An 18200-nucleotide genomic window follows, 5' to 3' on the forward strand; every position below is an offset into this window, starting at 1 on the left:
GCCCGTGCGGTCAAATGCGGCTGGCCAAGCCCAAGCGCGCGCGACAACGGGAATCAATCACCTCACCTGATGACTTGAATCAAGAGTGACAGGCCTCTCTGCTTGCTTGCTTGCTATACAAGGGGCCACTGAAGAATTCCCAAGAAATCCAAGGGCCTCCCTGCACGGTTTTGCAACATCAGGACACCATTATTTGGCCACGTAAAGCGCGATTATAAAACCCCGCACGCTACACGCCCACTCCTTTCCGAGCCCAGCGAACGCCTTTCCTCTCGCTCGCTCGCTCCCCTTCCTCACCGCCATTGCCATCATCTCCCTGCAACAGGCTCTTGCCAAGTAAGGAACCGCGCGCCTCACCGGACGCCGGTTCGCCGCCCCCGCCCATGCAGCCGAGCGGCCGCGAAATGCAGGGCGTGGGAGGAGGCGGGCAGGACGACTTCTTCGACCAGATGCTGTCCACGCTGCCGGCCGCGTGGTCCGACCTCGGCTCCGGCAAGTCCCACTGGGAGCTCCCCGCCGCGGGTGCCTCCGAGGACGCCGCCTTCGACGAGTCCGCGCTCCTCGCCTCGCGGCTCCGCCACCACCAGATCGGCGGCGGCGGGGACAAGCCCGTCATGCTCCACCTCAGCGACCTGCACGGCCTCGCCGCCGGCGGGGAGGACGGCGGCGCTGCGGGCTTCCTGCCGCTGCCTCTGTTCACCGACCGGGCGCGGGAGGACATGGACGCCGCCTTCAAGTCCCCCAATGCCGCTGTAATTTTATTTTTATTATTCTGCTCCGCTCTGCCTGCCTCCTGGAGAGCTTTCATTTTGTTGCCCCGTCGCTGACATGGTTTTGGTGTTTTGCAGGGAGGCGACCAGGCACTATACAACGGATTCGGAGCCGCCGGGATGCATGGCGCCGCCGCCGTGCCGCCGCAGTTCGGGCAGGTTCATCAGGACGTTTGCACTCTCAATTATATATCCAACAACAGTCGCTTTGCTTCTGCACTCATGGCGCAAGCAACTGGCAAAGCTACTAGAATTTCAGTTCTTCAATTTTGCTGGCAAGTTTGTTTAGTTTTTTTTTTCTTGGTTGATCAATTGGACTGAGAAAACCGTGTCTTTTATCCTCGTGTGGTCAAAGGGCGGATCAATGCCGGCGCAGAGCTTCGGAGGAGGCGCGGCCTCGGGTGGCGGCGGGTCGGCACCGGCGGGCGCTCCGGCAGCTGGAGCGTCGCCGGGCGGAGGGGCTGCGCCGCCGCGCCAGCAGCGCCAGCGGGCGAGGAGGGGACAAGCGACAGACCCTCACAGCATCGCCGAACGTGTACGCCACTCTCCCACCACCTTTCCCTTCTCCCTCCATTTTTTAATGCCTGCATCACTGTATTCCTCTCCTCCTGCGTTGTGCTGGAGCTCCACAATTCTCGGACGCCAGTTTGACCTATCACAGACTTCAATTTCACTGTCGCTTGCTCCAATTTAAGCTGCAAAGTTTGTTGGCCACAAATTTTGGTTTCAGTGTTCAGATACTGAGATACAGCAGAGAATTAGAGATGAAATCGGTCTTTGCCTATCACTTTCATACTTCAGCTGTGCATCTCCTGTGTGTCTTCTTGCTCACTCTCGCCATGCGTTTGTTGCAGCTCCGGAGGGAGAGGATAGCTGAGAGGATGAAGGCGTTGCAGGAGCTGGTCCCTAACGCCAACAAGGTAGACCAATTTTTCCCCCTATCTTTTCTTTTCTCCCCTCTTTTCTCCTTTTGCCCTTTCTTTTGAACAAAGTAGCAGGAAGCTTTCCTTGAGATGTGGTGAGGGTGCACACATTTCTTTTTTTTGTGCTGTGGGGTGATGTAGGAGTACGTTTTTCCTTAAATTCAGCCTTTGGCTGATACACTACCTTGACTTGTTATAGTATAACGTGCTATGCTCTCCTATATGTAACATTGGTAAAATAACAAGTGCATTACAGAATAGAAAAACTTGGTAGTGAGGGCATATATATTGTGCATTTGCCCACTTCACTGCTTGGCTGACGCCACACGTGTTGGACCTCCATTGGAGGATGTGTTTTAGTGATTAGTAGCTTCTAAAGATGGTCTAGTGCTTTATTTTTTAAAAAGATGGTCTAGGAATAGCAGTAGTAAAAATCTGTTGCCAGTAAGGCCGCAAAACTATTACATGATATTTATGTGGGGGAATGTTGATCACTGGAAGCCACAAGTTTCCTTTGAGGGGAATGGCAGGTTAACTAGCTAGGTTTTGGTATAAAATGTAGAGATATACATGAACTTCGAGACATACCCTGCTTGAACTAAGCGACAGATGCAAAACACTAAGCCGGAGACATGAGCATTTTCTAACACTCCAGCTTCTGTTCCCCACGAACACCACGTGCCACGATGGAGCTTCCATTTGGCACATTTGAGATCCTTTTCGGCACTACTTGCAGCCACTGTTAGAGTATCATGAAGCAATAACGAATGCTCTTTTGCTGCCCTTTGGAATAAAAACATCACTCGTCGTGTCTTAGTCGATAGAGCTTGCACAGACAGCACAAACTAGAATGGACATAGATCACTGTTGCTGAAGTGATCGTATGGAATTTTGTTTGCAGACCGACAAGGCATCAATGCTCGATGAGATCATTGATTATGTGAAGTTCCTCCAGCTCCAAGTCAAGGTATTTCTGCTTTGCTACACCTAGCTAGGTTACCGTGGGATGGCTTTCAAAGTTCTGCTCATAATTTGGGCACTGGACAAAACTTATCCTCCTCAAATGTTTCTCATTGTTTCAGGTTCTTAGCATGAGCCGATTAGGTGGAGCTGCAGGGGTCGGCCCTCTAGTTGCTAACATGTCATCAGAGGTACCTATGGTTGTTTCATATAATCTTTTATTATTTTGAAAACTAATTAAAGTGCCAGCAACGACCCCAATTGATACAAAGCCAGAGGCTAACTAATATATGTGGGGCAAGTATGTTGAACCCTGAAATGCTCTAATGATGTTCACTGAAGCATAAAGCAATCAGGGAAAGTGTTATGCTTTTGACCGTTGGTTAGGTCCAAATAGGTATTCATAATTTCATCATCCTTAAAGTTGGCATTCCGAACCATTTAAGAATCGTTTAGCCCATAGAAAATTGTTTATGTCAGTCTAAAGTTGATTCATGATTAAGTCTAAATAATAGGATATCAATATAAAAAAAATTCGATTCTACCTTTGGCATTCGAGGGCTAAAGTCACCAAAAAAGAAAACCAAACAGCATTGTTGCAGAATTGCACGAAATCAAAAAGAAATATGTGCCATAACTTTGCTTAAGGAACTGATCAAGCATTAGTGGCCAACACATCGGAAAAGGTTTGTAGGAATCTTTGTTGATCAGGACTCAAGCCAAAAAGGAAAAACATGCCTGAAAAGTGATTAGAGGGTATCAGGTGTTTAAGCCGCAGAGGCTACTAGCCCAGTTAGGAGAATCCCCCAACTCCTGAAAATTGTCCCGGCTGCTACAAGGTCAACCGAGTGAAATTTGACAAAATGTTCATGGTTTTTTTTTATCATCTTGGCTGAGAAGATGCCTGTCAGTTTTTATCATCTTGTGCATCAGCCAAATTGCCATCGCATCAAACTCAAATCCTTGTTGCAGGGCAATGGGAATGGGAATGGTACAAGCGACAGCGGAGATGGCGATGCTGCTAACGGCGGCGGCAATGGTGAAAATGGCGGCGGCAGCCTGAAGGTGACGGAGCAACAAGTGGCGAGGTTGATGGAGGAGGATATGGGCACCGCCATGCAGTACCTGCAGGGCAAGGGGCTCTGCCTGATGCCCATCTCTCTAGCCTCGGCCATCTCCTCTGCCACATCGTCGTCCCTCCTATCCCGCCCCTCCATTGGCTCAATGGGCAGTGCTAGAGGAGGCCCTGCGCATGAAGGCGGCAACCCTGCGTCGCCTCCGCTGATGAACGGCGCCGGCGGCGATGACTCCCGGACCGTCAAGGATGCTGGTGCCGGCAGTAAACAGTGAAGGCAGAGGCGGTGTTCTTGCCTTCTCGGGAGGTTGTGTGCTCAAAAGGGTGGTCTTGTAGGGGTGGAATTGTGAAATGGTGCAGCAGGCCTTTTCCCTCCACCTTTCCTGCCCTCCTTTTGTTTGTTTATATTATAAGAAATGATGTTGAATCATGCAACCTTTAGCTCCGTCTTTTCAAGTTCTTGCGAAATAGCTTTTCTGGTCTCTTTTACCTCCCCTGCTCCTCTATCCCTACCTTTCTTTTTCTGCAAAATTTGTCGTGGAGCTGTCGTGTCTCTTGTTAGGTGGAGGTGAGGAGGAATCCAAATTATTGGTCCAAAGGATCGTATTCATATCCCATCCCGCTTACAAAATTATCAACTGGGTGTTAGGGAGGTATCAAGTGCAAAGCTGGTCAACAAAATGAAAGATTATGTGAGATGGAACGGGGATGCAGCTCATCCGAAAAGCGCCTAATTACAGATGAGCTGCAAAGTCTCCTCTCCACTGCTGAAATTAGGCGCTTTTCGGACCACCCGATAACCTTAGATATCCAGAGTGTACCTTAAAGCTAAGCACATAAAGGGTTCCCTGATGTAACATTATAGAGGGGAAGGTGCTTATTTTGCAGCGCATGGCTACTTGCAAAGGAACGGTGCCAAGCAATTGTTTGCGAGCGCCTAATGGTCTGAACAATCTGAAAACATACATGTAAATAGTACTCTGCGAAGGATGTATCCTAATCCTCGATCTGCAGGCACAGACGTATCAGTTCCAGACAAAAAGAAACCATGTACAACTATCCTATCAGACGGCAAAGACATTCCACAGCTAGTTTCCCCCCTAACCACCTACAAATGTGATGATGCAGCGTTAATGATTGCAGCGCAGGCGATAACAAGGCTGGATGATACGAGAAGGGCGAGGGAATGAGCGTGCGTGCAGGCTACTAAGTGGCAATATTCCCTCCCTGCCTTCAATTCGCACATCGCGATGGGCTGGCTCCGAGTAAACAAATGGAGACGAGAGGATCATGGGCATATATATTTACCTGATAACAGCAGGATCCCTGGTAAGGAGATGCACCCACGTTGGTGAAGTAAATGAAGAGCATCTTTTATCATGCTTTAAACAACTCCCATTGATAGCTCTAGGGAACAAGGGCAACTGAAGGGAAGGCAGTCTAAAACTGGAGCACAAAGACATTGCGATTTTTTTTTTTTTTTTGCAAGGATGCAGATGAGATCTCCCATTGTTACCAACCAAGACAAAAAAAAAATCATGTTGAAAGTTGGAGAGAAGGAAATGAGGTTTTCAGTCGAGTGATATGCTAGTTTGACATTTCCCGATCAATGGCACTAAATAATTGAGTAAAAAAATTGTATTGACAAAGACAGAAAGGAATATTCCAAGTGTAAAGCATAACTGAAAGGTTACTGCTGCCGATACATTGATGTGAAGGTACCCAACTTTTTCTTTGGGGTGGCCTCCTTCCAGCCATAAATGCACAGTGAATGATGAACACCACATAAGGGAAAGAAGGATGCTTTTCCAACTGTCCATGACCGAGAAATTTACTGTACCATTCATCAAAATGGATCGGCCTGTTGAAGGCATGGCGAAAGTTGCGCGGAGGTAGGACACAGGAATGCACAGCAAACATATGAAATCATCCGTCTTACTTTGGGTATCCATAATGAACGACCAACCAGTTACAGAATTGTTGGGGCTCAGAACTACCTAGATGATATGGGCATATAGAAGTAGGAATCTGAAATTATGTCACCAAGATTTTAAGAAGTCATGCTGGCTGCCAAAATGAAAAGTAGTACATCAGTAAATAAATATGCTTGGGAAATTACTACTATACTCTTAAGAACATCAGAGCTTCTGCACAGAGGATCCTTCAAAATTCATTCTCAAATCTGAATAACAAAATATGTCGGTGGAGACTACTAGATATCTATGATAAAAGATGTGGGATATTATTTTGTTCTGAATTCTGATCAAAATGGCTGGAACCTGGAATGCAAGTACCATATATAAGATATAACCATCTCTTGTTAGTGGAGAACAAAATGGCTGGAATGTAACTATGTAAGACCTCATAAGAGATGCATAGAAATCAAGGAAGCAGAAAATGATGTATATGATGCAAGGGCTGGATATGTTAACAAGTTGAACAGTAGAATAAAGATTTGGCTCAAATTTTCAAGTCCAATTCAGAATGACCAGGCTCAATCTCAAATTTGATTAATCAAAGTCAAGCACACTTCAAATTACAGGTTTATTATACACCATTCTAGCCTGTCTTCTAACTGAGAAATTGCCTCATGGCTCTCTTTTCCCCCATTGACGAATGTAAGGGCAATTCACCAACATTACACTGAACATAAGAAAAAATATATAATGGTAGTATGGTACTTTAGAAAAACTGCATGACATCTCAGAGAGTAGATCTCACCAAATCTCTGTAGCAAATGCAGATGCGACATCAATACTGCAGAACTAAAGCTAATCTATTGCTTCACTTCTGGTTTGTTCTCTTTCGTTTAGAACCACTTGGGATTTTATCTCCTGAATTAGATTTCTTTGCTGCTTCTGATTCCAGAGACTCTTCCAGTTTTTTCAGAGCTTTTAAACCAAACAAGATGACAATAGTTAGAATGAATGGAATGTTAAAATTATAGGTGAGAAGTAACTAAAGACCAGCACATCCTAATTACAGGACCATTATCTCACCACTGGAGAAAACTGGACGAAGTGTTTCTATCGATTCCTCAGGCAATGAATGACGACTGCAGCTAGCATTGTCAGCCTTCTTCAGCATTTTGTTAAAAGTTTTAACCTACAAAACATTTGGCTCAGCAACTGGAATAGAAATAAATAATTCACAAAGTATATTCTTATTGCAACTGCTCTGGGTATGATCCAGTTGGGTGTATGCCTGGTAATAAAATGGAGGCATCTAGTAGCGTACATAGTTATATTTCACTTTAGAATGGACACCAAAGTGCTTATGCATTCTTAATTCCTAATGCAAGTCAGGAAGCCTCAGTGCTCAGTAGTCAGTACTGAGCAGTGTCCCTATAACAACTTTCCACACCAAATCATATGGTACCAAACAAACATCCAGCAGCTCAACAAATACTCAGCTCACAGTCCATGAGTCTAACCCCAAGGGTACAGCCATACAGGAAGGAGAAAGAGATTGCAACCTTTTCACAATATAATTATGCGTACACAGGCATTGGGAAAGCTACCTATTATCGTTAGGCAGAGCAATACCTCATGTTTTCTTAAAAAGGTGAAGCAGGAACCAAACTCCCCTGCTCTTGCAGTCCGCCCCGCTCGATGTATGTATGTTTTCACATATGGTGGCATATCATAATTGATAACATATCTTAAACCATCAATATGTATTCCACGAGCCATTCTATCAGTACCTATTAGAACATCGATTTCCCCTTCCTTGAAGGCCTCCAGTGTTTTCCTACAAGAGAGAAAATAAATTAGTATAATGGCATCATATCGGTCACTTAAGTTACCAATCTCGACTATTATAGAAACAAACTTGATATCTACATCCCTAATTTATAGAGAGAAAAAAAGCTCATCACCTATTCCTCCAACTGTATGACCTATTCCTAATTTAACCTACCACATACGCATAGACCATGGCCATAATATCCCATAACAATTAATGTCTCAAGTTGGGGATGAGCTCAACTTCATATCATTCTCTAATCCCATCATCACCAGATCACCTACTTTCGAAGTAATTTTTTTTTCTAAATTCACATTCATGTAAACCAAAGATTATGACCTCAGCACCTTAGTAAGGCAGATCCAAGTAGAGACAAGAGTCCCATTCTTTTCTTGTTAATCATGATGTGGCTAATCAACCAAAACTCAACAAAAAAAACTCTGATTTATCAAGTTAAACAATTGTAATTTGATAGCTTACCTTCGAGTAGATTCTCGCTGCAAGCGTGAATATTCACTAAATTTAAAGGGCAAGTCTTCAAAAAATCCCAGCAACGTGCTTAGTCTGTGGCTTGATTCTACAGATGAGGTAAAAACTAAGCACTTGTTCCCTTGCAGCTCTTGGAGAAGAACAATGAGAGAAAGTGGCTTTAAGTTTGATGTACAAATCTGCAATTACAGCATAGAACAAATATGAGTATGCGCAAAAGAGTTTCCAATAGTACTTTTACACTTAAATGGCACAAAACTGTTGATCTAAGATAAAAGAGAGAGATACCAGTTTGTAGGATTCAAGTTTTGCAGGAATTCTGTAACGCTTCTTCCCACTATTCAACAATAAGGGGTGGTGCAGCTCGAGTTGAGAAAGCTTGCTAGGATCTTGAGTCAGTGTAGCAGACAAAACTATCTTTGCTAATCTTGGATAGCATTTACCTTTAAACCCACGCTCAACACCTCTACATGGTACAGAGCAGATTAGTTAAATACTCAAACAAAATATATAGTACTGTATTAAACTCTTCATATGGTACGGAAAGACAAGAATGCAAGTACGGAGAATATGGGCAAATTTGTTAACCTTAATAAAAGAGGTGGATGATAATATGAACATACAATGTGACCTTTACTAAAAGAGGAAACTACATGAGCATGTAATTAATTAGTAATAGGAATTACGATCTTCTAACAGTAGTCAATGGATGAAGTAGAGTTTTCACATCAGTGTCGTGCCAGGAACGATCTTTGCCAATTGAGTGTTTAAGTTCGATAACTGTTGGCAACCAGGATTGGTAAGCCTCTCTTAACATCCTATCTGTTTCATCAATGACCTGAATCCCAATATAATAAATGAAATATGAGGTGCTAGAAAGTTGAAAAAGTACACACACATGATAAGGCTAAAGCAGTCTAAAAAAAGGATAAAGCAAAGGTTTGTATGTTTAGACAAAAACACTACAATTCCATGAAACAACAAGAGCCCCATATGTCAAATTATATTGAAACTTGCAAGTTGCATGGTTCCAAAAGACATATGTACTAAGGATCTAAAGAGGTGAATCTGGTAGTTCTGTGTTGCCACAAATTGGTCCAGAATAATCATGCATCGATGCCATTATATCATACACATCTCCATATATCTGGATATAAACCAGGCACAAAGCAAACTGCACACTCTGGCACAAACCAGGGCATAATCTCACTAAAAATCTACCTGGTGTGTTCCTTTCACATATTTTAGTGTACAGTCTACAAAGCACACACAAACTACAGTGATCTTTCAAGGCTTAAAACAGACCATTCCATGGAGGAGGACATTAGATTCATCAGAGAAAACAAAAACTATCGACAATGTAAGCATACCAAGCACTGTGGAGATGTAAAAAGAGTTACGCAACAAAGTTACCAATGAGCCTACCAGGTACTGAAGATGCTCCAGACTGAAACCGTTTGTCATGTTAATGTGATCCATCAGTCTTCCAGGTGTTGCCACCAATATATCAACTTTAGTCTGTGGTTCCATTTTGACATATTCTTCATCAATAGTTGGGTAAAGCTCTTGTTTGGGCTTCCTGACAAGATTGGAAACTTCATCTGCAATTGAAGATTGGCCAACTGCTGAACCTACTGACAAGCCCACCACAGGAGCAATAGCATCAAAAACCTCTTTAACCTGCAATTGATTAAAAACAGAATAAAACTTTCATTTGTTTTGGCCTGATATGAAATGGATAATGTCAGACTCAAATGTGGGCGCTATGAATTAGGAGAGGAGAGATAAATTTCAAAAAGGTAAACAAAAAAATGCACCAACCTGCAAGGCTAAATCCCGTGTAGGAAGCACAACCAAAGCACGTAAGCACCTTACTTTCCGTGTGGAGAGCATTTGCACAATAGGTAGGGCATAAGCTAGAGTTTTGCCAGATCCAGTTGGGGAGTTAATACATACATCCCTCTCAAAAGCACCAGGACCAATCGTTTCCACCCAAGCTGCTTCTTGAACTGGAAAAAATGATTCAATTCCCATTCTCTGCAAAGCCTCTGCTAATCTACAATGGTAAACATACCCATCAGACACTTCCCTAGCTTGATAGATTAACTGCAATAAAAATGCTTTTGACAACTTGATAGTTTAGAGGTCTAGTCCCTTTCAAGAAGGATGAATTGCTAAGGAACTTGACAACATCCTTTTGGATCCGTTGGATTATTATGAATATAAGAAATCGGATCTTCCAGAATTCATCTATAATATGCTTTTAACGGAAGGCCGGAAGCATCACAGGGGCATTTATGGTTGAATGAATGGATTGATGATGATAATAGTGTGAATATGATAAGTGTATTTATGTGTTGATTTGAACAGGATTTACTAAGGTGATATTAACTAGCATGATTGTGTATGATGATGCATGTAACCTTTCTAAATTAAGTGATCTGAAGGCCTGACATTACAATTTCTTGAATGGACTACAAAAAGTTGTGAAAGTTTATATAGACTTGAGGTCATGTTTGAGTTATAGTATTAGTAACTCTTATAACGAAAGAACCAAAATGCTAAGCACAGTGACACAAGCTAGTCACTGGGCGGATTATCACCACACGCCAAGCTTTGCCAAGACAACCTAGTTGGAAATAGAACCTCGGACCTAACAAATTGCAGAAGCAGCAACCACCATCCAGCTCAACAGTTTCTGCGAGCAACCAAGCAAGGCAAGCTAAATTCCAAGACAATCCTACTCCTAAAAGCTTTTCAAAAAAATCCTACTCCTAACTCCACGAGAGTGAAAACTAAATAGCATCCGCACTGTAATTTCCCCCACCGACTTACAGACAGCAAAATCAAAACTAAAACCACATAGTTAGTTCTACTCCTAGCAGCAATGAAGCAACCAAACTAACGAATCGCCTGTTTCAAGTGATCACAAGGAAAACGCGGGAGCATCGAGAGCCGAGAGCGCACCTGGGGTCGAGGCGGGGAAGCTGCGCGACGGGGCAGCCGGAGAAAGCGTCGATGTCGACGGGGTACCGCATCCACGGCAGGTGCGGCACGCGGTCCGCGGGCCCCTCTTCCTCATCCTTCCTCGCCATGGCCACCATCAGCGACAGAACTCGCCTCAGGTAATGTGATAAATTCGCGGAGGAGCTGAAGCCGGCGAGGAGCACTGGTGATGCGAGGCGGCGCGGGGGGGGGCGGGCAGGGAGTGGCTGCGACGGCGAGGAGCCGAGGAGGACTCGCTCGCTGGATTGGGGGTGGGGTGGGATGGGTTGGGCTGTATTCTGTTGGGCCAGCCACGTTTTGACCCCACGCCCCCGGCCCGGAAAAATTTGGTGGAGGACGGCTGCAAACCGAACTCCCTGCAGCCCTCCTCCAATGCCGTCCACGTGGAGATCGGAGGGTTGCTCCTAGTCCTAGGGGCTCCGCCTCCGCGGCAGGAAAACGAAGCGCTCGGCTCGGCTCGGCTCGGCTCGCACCTACTAGGCTCCAAGTCCTAGCAGCACCTCTCCCAGGCTGCGCGAGGTGCTGCGCGGCTGCACGGTGGCGTTGAGCCGGGTGAGGACTTGGCCGGCGACCACCCCATGTGCAAGTTGACCGAGCGGCTGGTCGTTGCACTTGCAAACAAATCCAAAAAACTAGGGAAAATTGCTTTGCACTAAATAAAACGAATTTAATTTATATTTAAGTTTTCTATGCGCCGACAACAGATATACCATGAGGTATTCCGTAGCTTGTCGTCTTCCCTCACAATGCAATGCAACCACGCCTCTGTTGCCTGTTGGCCTTCAGTCCCATCATCACCTAGAGCACCTGCCCATCAGGCATCAGCTCCAACCCTCACGGCAAGTAGGACTGCTGGACTGCTAACAAGTAACGAGAGCATTTCCTGTGGAGCCGAGCTTGAGCTTTTGGCTTCAGGCTCCACTCGAGCGATCGGCTCCAAGTCGTTGTATCCGAGTCGAGGGAGACCTGCACACGCTGGTGGGACGTCAGGAATCAGGATTTACACGAGGGAGAGGTCGCAAAGCTGCTGGGCCGATATTGGCCGAAATCTCCGATATTTTCTTTTTATCCCTAGGGTTAGATAAAATTTGATATCTGCTATTTATTCTGCTTTTACACAGACATCTCAAATTCACCCGCGCGATAATTCTGCTCTCATAGTATTGTATTCTTGTTTATCTGTGAACAAGTGATGCTTAATATAGCTTAGAAATAATTTCAAGTCAAATTCTATAAAAAAAATAAAAATAATTTGATTTTTTTTAATTTGGTCCGATATTTTCGATATATCTTATTTCTCTATAACCTCCGATAAATTTAAAATTCCGATAACGAAAACCTTGGTGCTGGGTACCAACTGTGATGAAATGAACTGAGGCACGTGCAGCTCCAGCTAACGACAAGGGGTCAACCACGAATCGGATTTGTTTATCCGAGTTCATGGAGATTCCAGTCTTCCAGAGTCGATCGGACTCTCCATGCAGTCTGGTGACGGACAAGGTTAGGGTTCCGATTCCGATATGAATTCATCGCCCTCATCACGATTTATATCTCCAATCCATCAGGCGCACGCCGTACGCAAGGGGAGAAGAACATCGGAGGTAGACACGGTATGCCGCCGAAGCGCAAGAGCTCGGAAGAGCGCGGCGGCGCCGCCAAGCGGCCGGCGCTGCAGTGTACTAATAAGCAGCACCTCTACCTGCTGCTGGACGACTGGGAGAGGGGCTACAGCGTTCGCAGGCTGGACGTCGACGCGTTCGAGCCTGACGACGCCGGCGCTGACGACCTGCCGCCGCCGGAGCGCTTCACGGAGCCGCCGGTCGCCCGCATCGAAGCAGAGGCTGCAGAGTACGAGAGCGAGCGCAACTTCGTTTCGCACGGCACCAAGATCTTCGCCATGCAGCCTGGAGAAGCCAGCCCTGCCATCCCGGCCTTCGACGCCAGCACGCTGGCCCTGTCACTCTGCCCGTGGCCCTTCTCCTACAGGCAGTACCCGCTGCCCTTCTTCGCCTCCGCCGCCGGCAAGCTCCTGGCGTTCACGGAGTTCGATGCCGCGTACCTCGGCGACCAGCCGCCGTGCGGCAGCAAGGCGCCGTGGTCCTGGACTGCCATTAAGGCGCGGTCGCCGTTCTACGCCAGCCAAGTCAGATGCTACGCGTTGCATCCTGACGGCCGCACCCTCTTCGTGTCCGCCGAGTCCCTCCGGAGCCACCGCTCCGGGACCTTCTCCTTGGATACGGAGCGGCTCGAGTGGAGACGCCACGGGGATTGGCTGCTGCCTTTCAGTGGCCAGGCCTACTTCGACGCCGAGCTGGAAGCATGGGTTGGCCTCTGCAGCGAGCGGGGCGACAGCGCTGGGCACCTCTGCTCCTGCGACGTCGCGCCCGTCGCCGCTGAGTTCACTAGGCCGCCATCCTGGAAGATCGGCAAGGAGAAGCTGTTCCGCAAGAATCCACAGCTGCATCTGGGTGCCAAGCTTGTCTACATGGGTCGCAGCAACTTCTGTCTCGTTGAGTTCCTGCTTCACAAGGACGACGACCATCCGAGCAGCGACCAGCCCCGCCGCCGTGTGCTTGACATGACCACGTTTGGTCTCAAGTATGGTAAGGAGGGACAGCTGCGAACTACGCTGCAACGATCTCGCGCGCGTAAGATGTACAATCGACCTCACGATTATGGGGGGTCGCTGAAACCATTGGCATTTTGGCTATAAAAGTTTCAAAACATGATGATGCCAAGCAAGCAAATAGAAAACGCGAGTCGCGAGGTGGTACCTACCATGCTATAAAACGTGGTCCATATCTCTGCTTAGGTTTTGTTATCACGTCGACAAAAAGTGCATTCCTATTGTGTTATGTAAAACTATCTTGGAAGAGTATTGACATTTATGATATACTATGAAAATATATTTGATCTAGCTTGTAGCGGCGGCTCTTTTTTTGCCCAGGCACATGGGTGACGGTTTAATCTTAGGATCAATGGTTAGTAGCATGTCAGAATCTTTGTCAGACTTTCGGTAGGCTATGTGTCGGTTAGGCAGAGCTCGAAAAAATTTCAAGACATATCACCTAGATGTATCCTCTCGAAATCAATAAAGTTTCCCATTTCAAAAAAAAAAAATCTAATGATGAATCATAAATATATATTTGTAATTTTTTCACAAATTTAATCAAATTTAAGATGGTTTTAACTTAGGACAAAGCTATCATCACTAAATTGTTAATCATTACATTTAGTGAGGAACACATTGACAAAGTGGTCATAAAACTGTACGATGAAAATTATGGCATCTAAATAAGTATTGATCAACTCGTGAAAAATTCAAAAATTGGGAGGGAAGATATGGACAAGTGGCAAATGGTCACGAGTTTTGCGCATTTCCATGTGAAAAAAACACCCGCAAGACGCATAGTCAAAGACACATTCCCCTCATTCATTATATTTCAAAAGTAGGGAGAGAGTATCTTCTTGTTGAACCTTCTTACCATCACCAAGCGGCATCTGCGTTTTAACCCAATTGGCATCGACGCGTGTCCCACTGCATTGTTCTACCGTCCTTAGACTAGCTAGCTGAAAAAAAAAAGTAGCTGATACGGCACATGGCAGGGGGCATCGTCGGTGCCTCGGCAATAGATTGCTGCCCACGCATCCAATCTCGGGAAAAAAAAACTCACCCCCTATTCACCGTCTCCCGCTCCTCCCGATCATGAGCTCCGCCTCGACGATCACCGGCGGCTCTTTCTAGCATCAATATATTGTACTTCTCTTTCCTGGAGGCCGCGAGCGGGCTGGGGCACACGCTGGCCTCGGCTCGCCACTTCTGGACCGCCGTGGACCCGCGCCCTCGCGAATTCGGTGCCGGCGAGAGAGACCACGCCCGATGATACGTCTGTGCGTTCCTCGCCCAATCCACGGGGCTCCGCACTGTCATCTTCCTCCCGTGCAAGGATGGCGGCTTCCTCTTCGTTTAAAAAAAAAGGCTAGCACCATCCTCGAGCTCCATTCTGATCGACATGGCCGTCCGCAAGACTCCCGTGGCCCTGCGCGGCGCACGCCATCCTGTTGTCGACCGAAACCCACTGGCGAGCAACGACGGGCAACACGAAGAGCCGGGAGGTTGCTAGGGCGCTAGAGGCACTGCTCTCTCGTCGACGGCCCGCAATTTCCGTCACGCGCCCGGAGGATGTGTGAAAACCGGGCGTGCCACCTGACCTATACCCGATCAGGAGGGTGCAGACGTGCTCCGAACAGTTTCCTGCCTACAAAGACACGTGTAAACGTAAGTCCGAGCCGTGGTCGGCTCCCCGGGACGACTCTTGCATCGGCTTTGAAGAGCCGATCGAGTCCCGGTGTCAGACGGGATCTGATTGTATCCGGATATGATAAATAGAGCAAATCACTATAAAACTGCTTCAATCAAATCTAATTGATCTTAATCCACGATGGTAACAACTTCACTGCTAGATCGGAACATCCTCCACGTGACTAGGCCTAGCGAACGTAACAAACAACTAGATATGTCCCCTTGTTTATCATATCTATATATATTATTCATGCTAGATTTAAGCTTCCCGACACCAATATAATTACTATGCTGAAACCAACGTAGTGTGTTATATATCTCATATGTGATCATTTTGTCCTTGCAATTCAATAGATCATCAGTATGTTATTCAGTGGATTCAATAGATCAGCAAGAGTTTTCTATGAGGCCATTAGTGGATTATTTAAGGTAGGTCTTATAGTGTGTGTGCCTTCGTGCTGACTCTCAGTTTTCTGATAAGAATTTCTGTTGCGTAATGCCTATATTATGGTCTTATTTTTGGTTAAGGACACATAAATTGCATTTGTGGGCTTCTTGCACTGTAAGTGATATAGCAGGTTTTTAATGATTATCCATTGAAAATAGTACTGGAGGTGCGGCGTAGCAGCAGGGATGCTGTCGGTCGGGGGTATCACGGAATAGAGTAGCGGTGGAGGATCCAGTGGCGGGAGGCGAGAGAGAGGAAGGGAAGCTCCCAAGTCTCTACTAGAGGAGAAGTTGATTGAGTCGAGTGCCAATATCGGGGTTCAGAGGAGCGTATGTGCTCTGTTAGTAGTGCGAAGCATTGTGTTCTACCGAGAGGGCCGACCCCCCTTTTATAGTCATAAAGAGGGACGGTGTACATGCACAGGGGATCGTGGAAGTCGTCGTCTTCTCCCCGAATCGCGGGGGTGCAGTGATCGAGCACTTTGGGAAGTACACTGTGGGGTATGGCGCCGGTCGTGGCAGTCGTCTTGGGCATCATTCTTGATTCCATCTCACCGAACCAACGGTTATTTAGCTGCAAATTCTAGGAGCTGGAGCTCTTCTAAGCGAGCCAACTCATATAGTGAAAACGAAACTGGTTTCACTCGGTATGAAAAAGAAAAGAGAACTATGGGATGGACAAGGACAAATAGCGTACCTATATAGTTCTCCACAGTTGATGAGGATGTCACGTCCAAGATGAGCACGCCTGCATCAGGAAGAGGGGGACATGCCACTGTTCTGGGTGCCCCTTGCTCGACAGAAACGTCTACCTCCACACCCCACTTGGATTGGAATATTGGATTGATGCTACAACCTTAGGGTGCCCGTCCCTGTAAGGAAAATGACAGCTCCCCTGTTTTTAACACAAGGCAGGGTCACTCTTAAGCATCAGTTAAGCTTGCAGCAAAGCAATAGCATCATCGTGACACAGCAATACAGTTAACATACTTCTAAGTGTATAATTCTGATAACTTTTTACAGCTTTACTGTCGAGTATTGTTTTCAGGGTATCGCTCACATACTTCTAACTGAATAGCGAAGTCAGTAATACTTTTCGTTTCAAAGAAACTAAGGAATTTTTGCCCAAACATGTTCTGCATGTCTAGAAGGACCATATAGGAAAGATTCATCTGGCGCTCATCCCTGTAGGGCGATTGACAGGGCCTGAGAGCCCAGAATACCTTCCTCGTACAGTTTAAAGGCTACAACTCATGCTACATGATCCAAAATCGGGAGTGAGGATCCAATTTCTCTTGAAACGAACAATCAATCTTCAGTTAAATAATGATGCATTTTAGTTTTTAGCGAATGGATCATCCTGTTAGCACTCCAATTTTATTTTATTTTTTGTAATGATGACTCTGATTATCAGTGGCGGAGCTGCCCTTTGCCGCCGGGGTCCGCAGACCCCGATAAATTTTTGCAAATCAAGAGAAAACACTGTTCCATACTATTTTTCAAAGATAAAGATCTCAGTATGCAATATGCAAGACCCCGTCGCCAATTTTAGCTGGCTTCGCCCCTGCTGATTATAAATAATACCAATGGATGTCAGTACTTGCAACCCGACTGTAAACTCAAATGAAAATACTATGGGTCTGGTGCATTATTATATTTTTTAAAACTATTTGCATGTGCAAGTATTATGATAAATATATTAAAGCTTTCTCAAAATGGGCGTGGCGTAGCGCGCCTGCCATCCTATTAATGCATTCACTTACTTTATAAAAAAGGCCTCCTCACATGCCAACATAAAGGATGATTAAATGAAATTAGGATTTTATTTTATTTTTTAGACCAAGGGCTTCTTGTTTTTAACGGATAAACAATTGCTCGCTTGAGCTTTATTGAATCAGAGCTGGAACGCAAGCATAACACAAGTACATTGTGAACATAAAAACGGTGAGAGAAGCTTCTCATTACTGGCTGCTGCTGCTCGTCGGACTTGGGTTGGCGTTTTGCTTTCGATCCTTCCAGATATCCCAGAAAAGCCCCTGAGGATCGATCTCATTCAAGTTTTGCTACATTTTGTTGGATTGTGCTGCACTTTTGGACAACCAAATTGGTAGAAAAAAATCGAAAACTTTGAATTTCTTTTCAGAAAACTATAAATATTACTAGGTGAGAAAAAGAAGTGCTAAATTATCCCAGTTTAGGCGATGCGTGAGAAAAAGAAGTGCTAATACAATAGCCAGAGCCAATCGAGAATTACACAAGAGCACCGCCAGTCCGCCACCCAGCCTCACGTCCCTCACAACACCAACGCACCGCGCGTCCCTCAAGTATCTATTTTCTCTCCCGCTCGACTGCTCTCCCTCAAACCCCGAACCAATCGGTCCTAAACTCTCGCCGCCGGTGCCGTATCCTCTGCGCCCGGCGGAGATCATCAGCTGTTGCGGTGCTATCTCCCATCTAGCTCGCGTCTCCTACTGGCGCCGCCT

The 18200-nt window shown here is 46.0% G+C and overlaps 2 protein-coding genes across 4 annotated transcripts; one reads left to right on the forward strand and one right to left on the reverse strand.

Moving 5' to 3' along the window:
• Positions 1–240: 240 nt before the first annotated feature.
• Positions 241–4336, forward strand: LOC120657477 (transcription factor LRL3-like). Its single transcript, XM_039935790.1, has 7 exons — positions 241–752; positions 849–929; positions 1126–1305; positions 1625–1690; positions 2595–2660; positions 2776–2844; positions 3626–4336. The coding sequence occupies exons 1-7, from the start codon at positions 384–386 to the stop codon at positions 4001–4003; spliced, it is 1209 nt and encodes a 402-aa protein (XP_039791724.1). The 5' UTR covers positions 241–383; the 3' UTR covers positions 4004–4336.
• Positions 4337–5283: 947 nt separating this feature from the next.
• On the reverse strand, positions 5284–11214 carry LOC120657476 (DEAD-box ATP-dependent RNA helicase 1-like). Of its 3 annotated transcripts, XR_005668195.1 has the most exons (10): positions 10929–11214; positions 9783–10017; positions 9387–9641; positions 8648–8799; positions 8250–8427; positions 7953–8140; positions 7274–7478; positions 6728–6833; positions 6450–6619; positions 5284–5795 (listed from the first exon to the last, which is right to left on the reverse strand). XR_005668195.1 is itself a non-coding variant. In XM_039935789.1 (9 exons), exons 1-9 carry the CDS (start codon positions 11063–11065, stop codon positions 6513–6515), a joined length of 1563 nt encoding a protein of 520 aa, XP_039791723.1. In that variant the 5' UTR covers positions 11066–11214; the 3' UTR covers positions 6194–6512. The 3 variants fall into 3 exon arrangements, 1 of the variants encoding a protein (XP_039791723.1); XM_039935789.1 differs by lacking the exon at positions 5284–5795 and having other exon boundaries at positions 6194–6619; XR_005668196.1 differs by lacking the exons at positions 5284–5795; positions 8648–8799 and having other exon boundaries at positions 6194–6619; positions 10929–11198.
• Between the last annotated feature and the right edge of the window lie 6986 nt (positions 11215–18200).

This window comes from Panicum virgatum, chromosome 1N (assembly GCF_016808335.1).
Source record: "Panicum virgatum strain AP13 chromosome 1N, P.virgatum_v5, whole genome shotgun sequence".
NCBI classification, from domain to species: Eukaryota; Viridiplantae; Streptophyta; class Magnoliopsida; order Poales; family Poaceae; genus Panicum; species Panicum virgatum.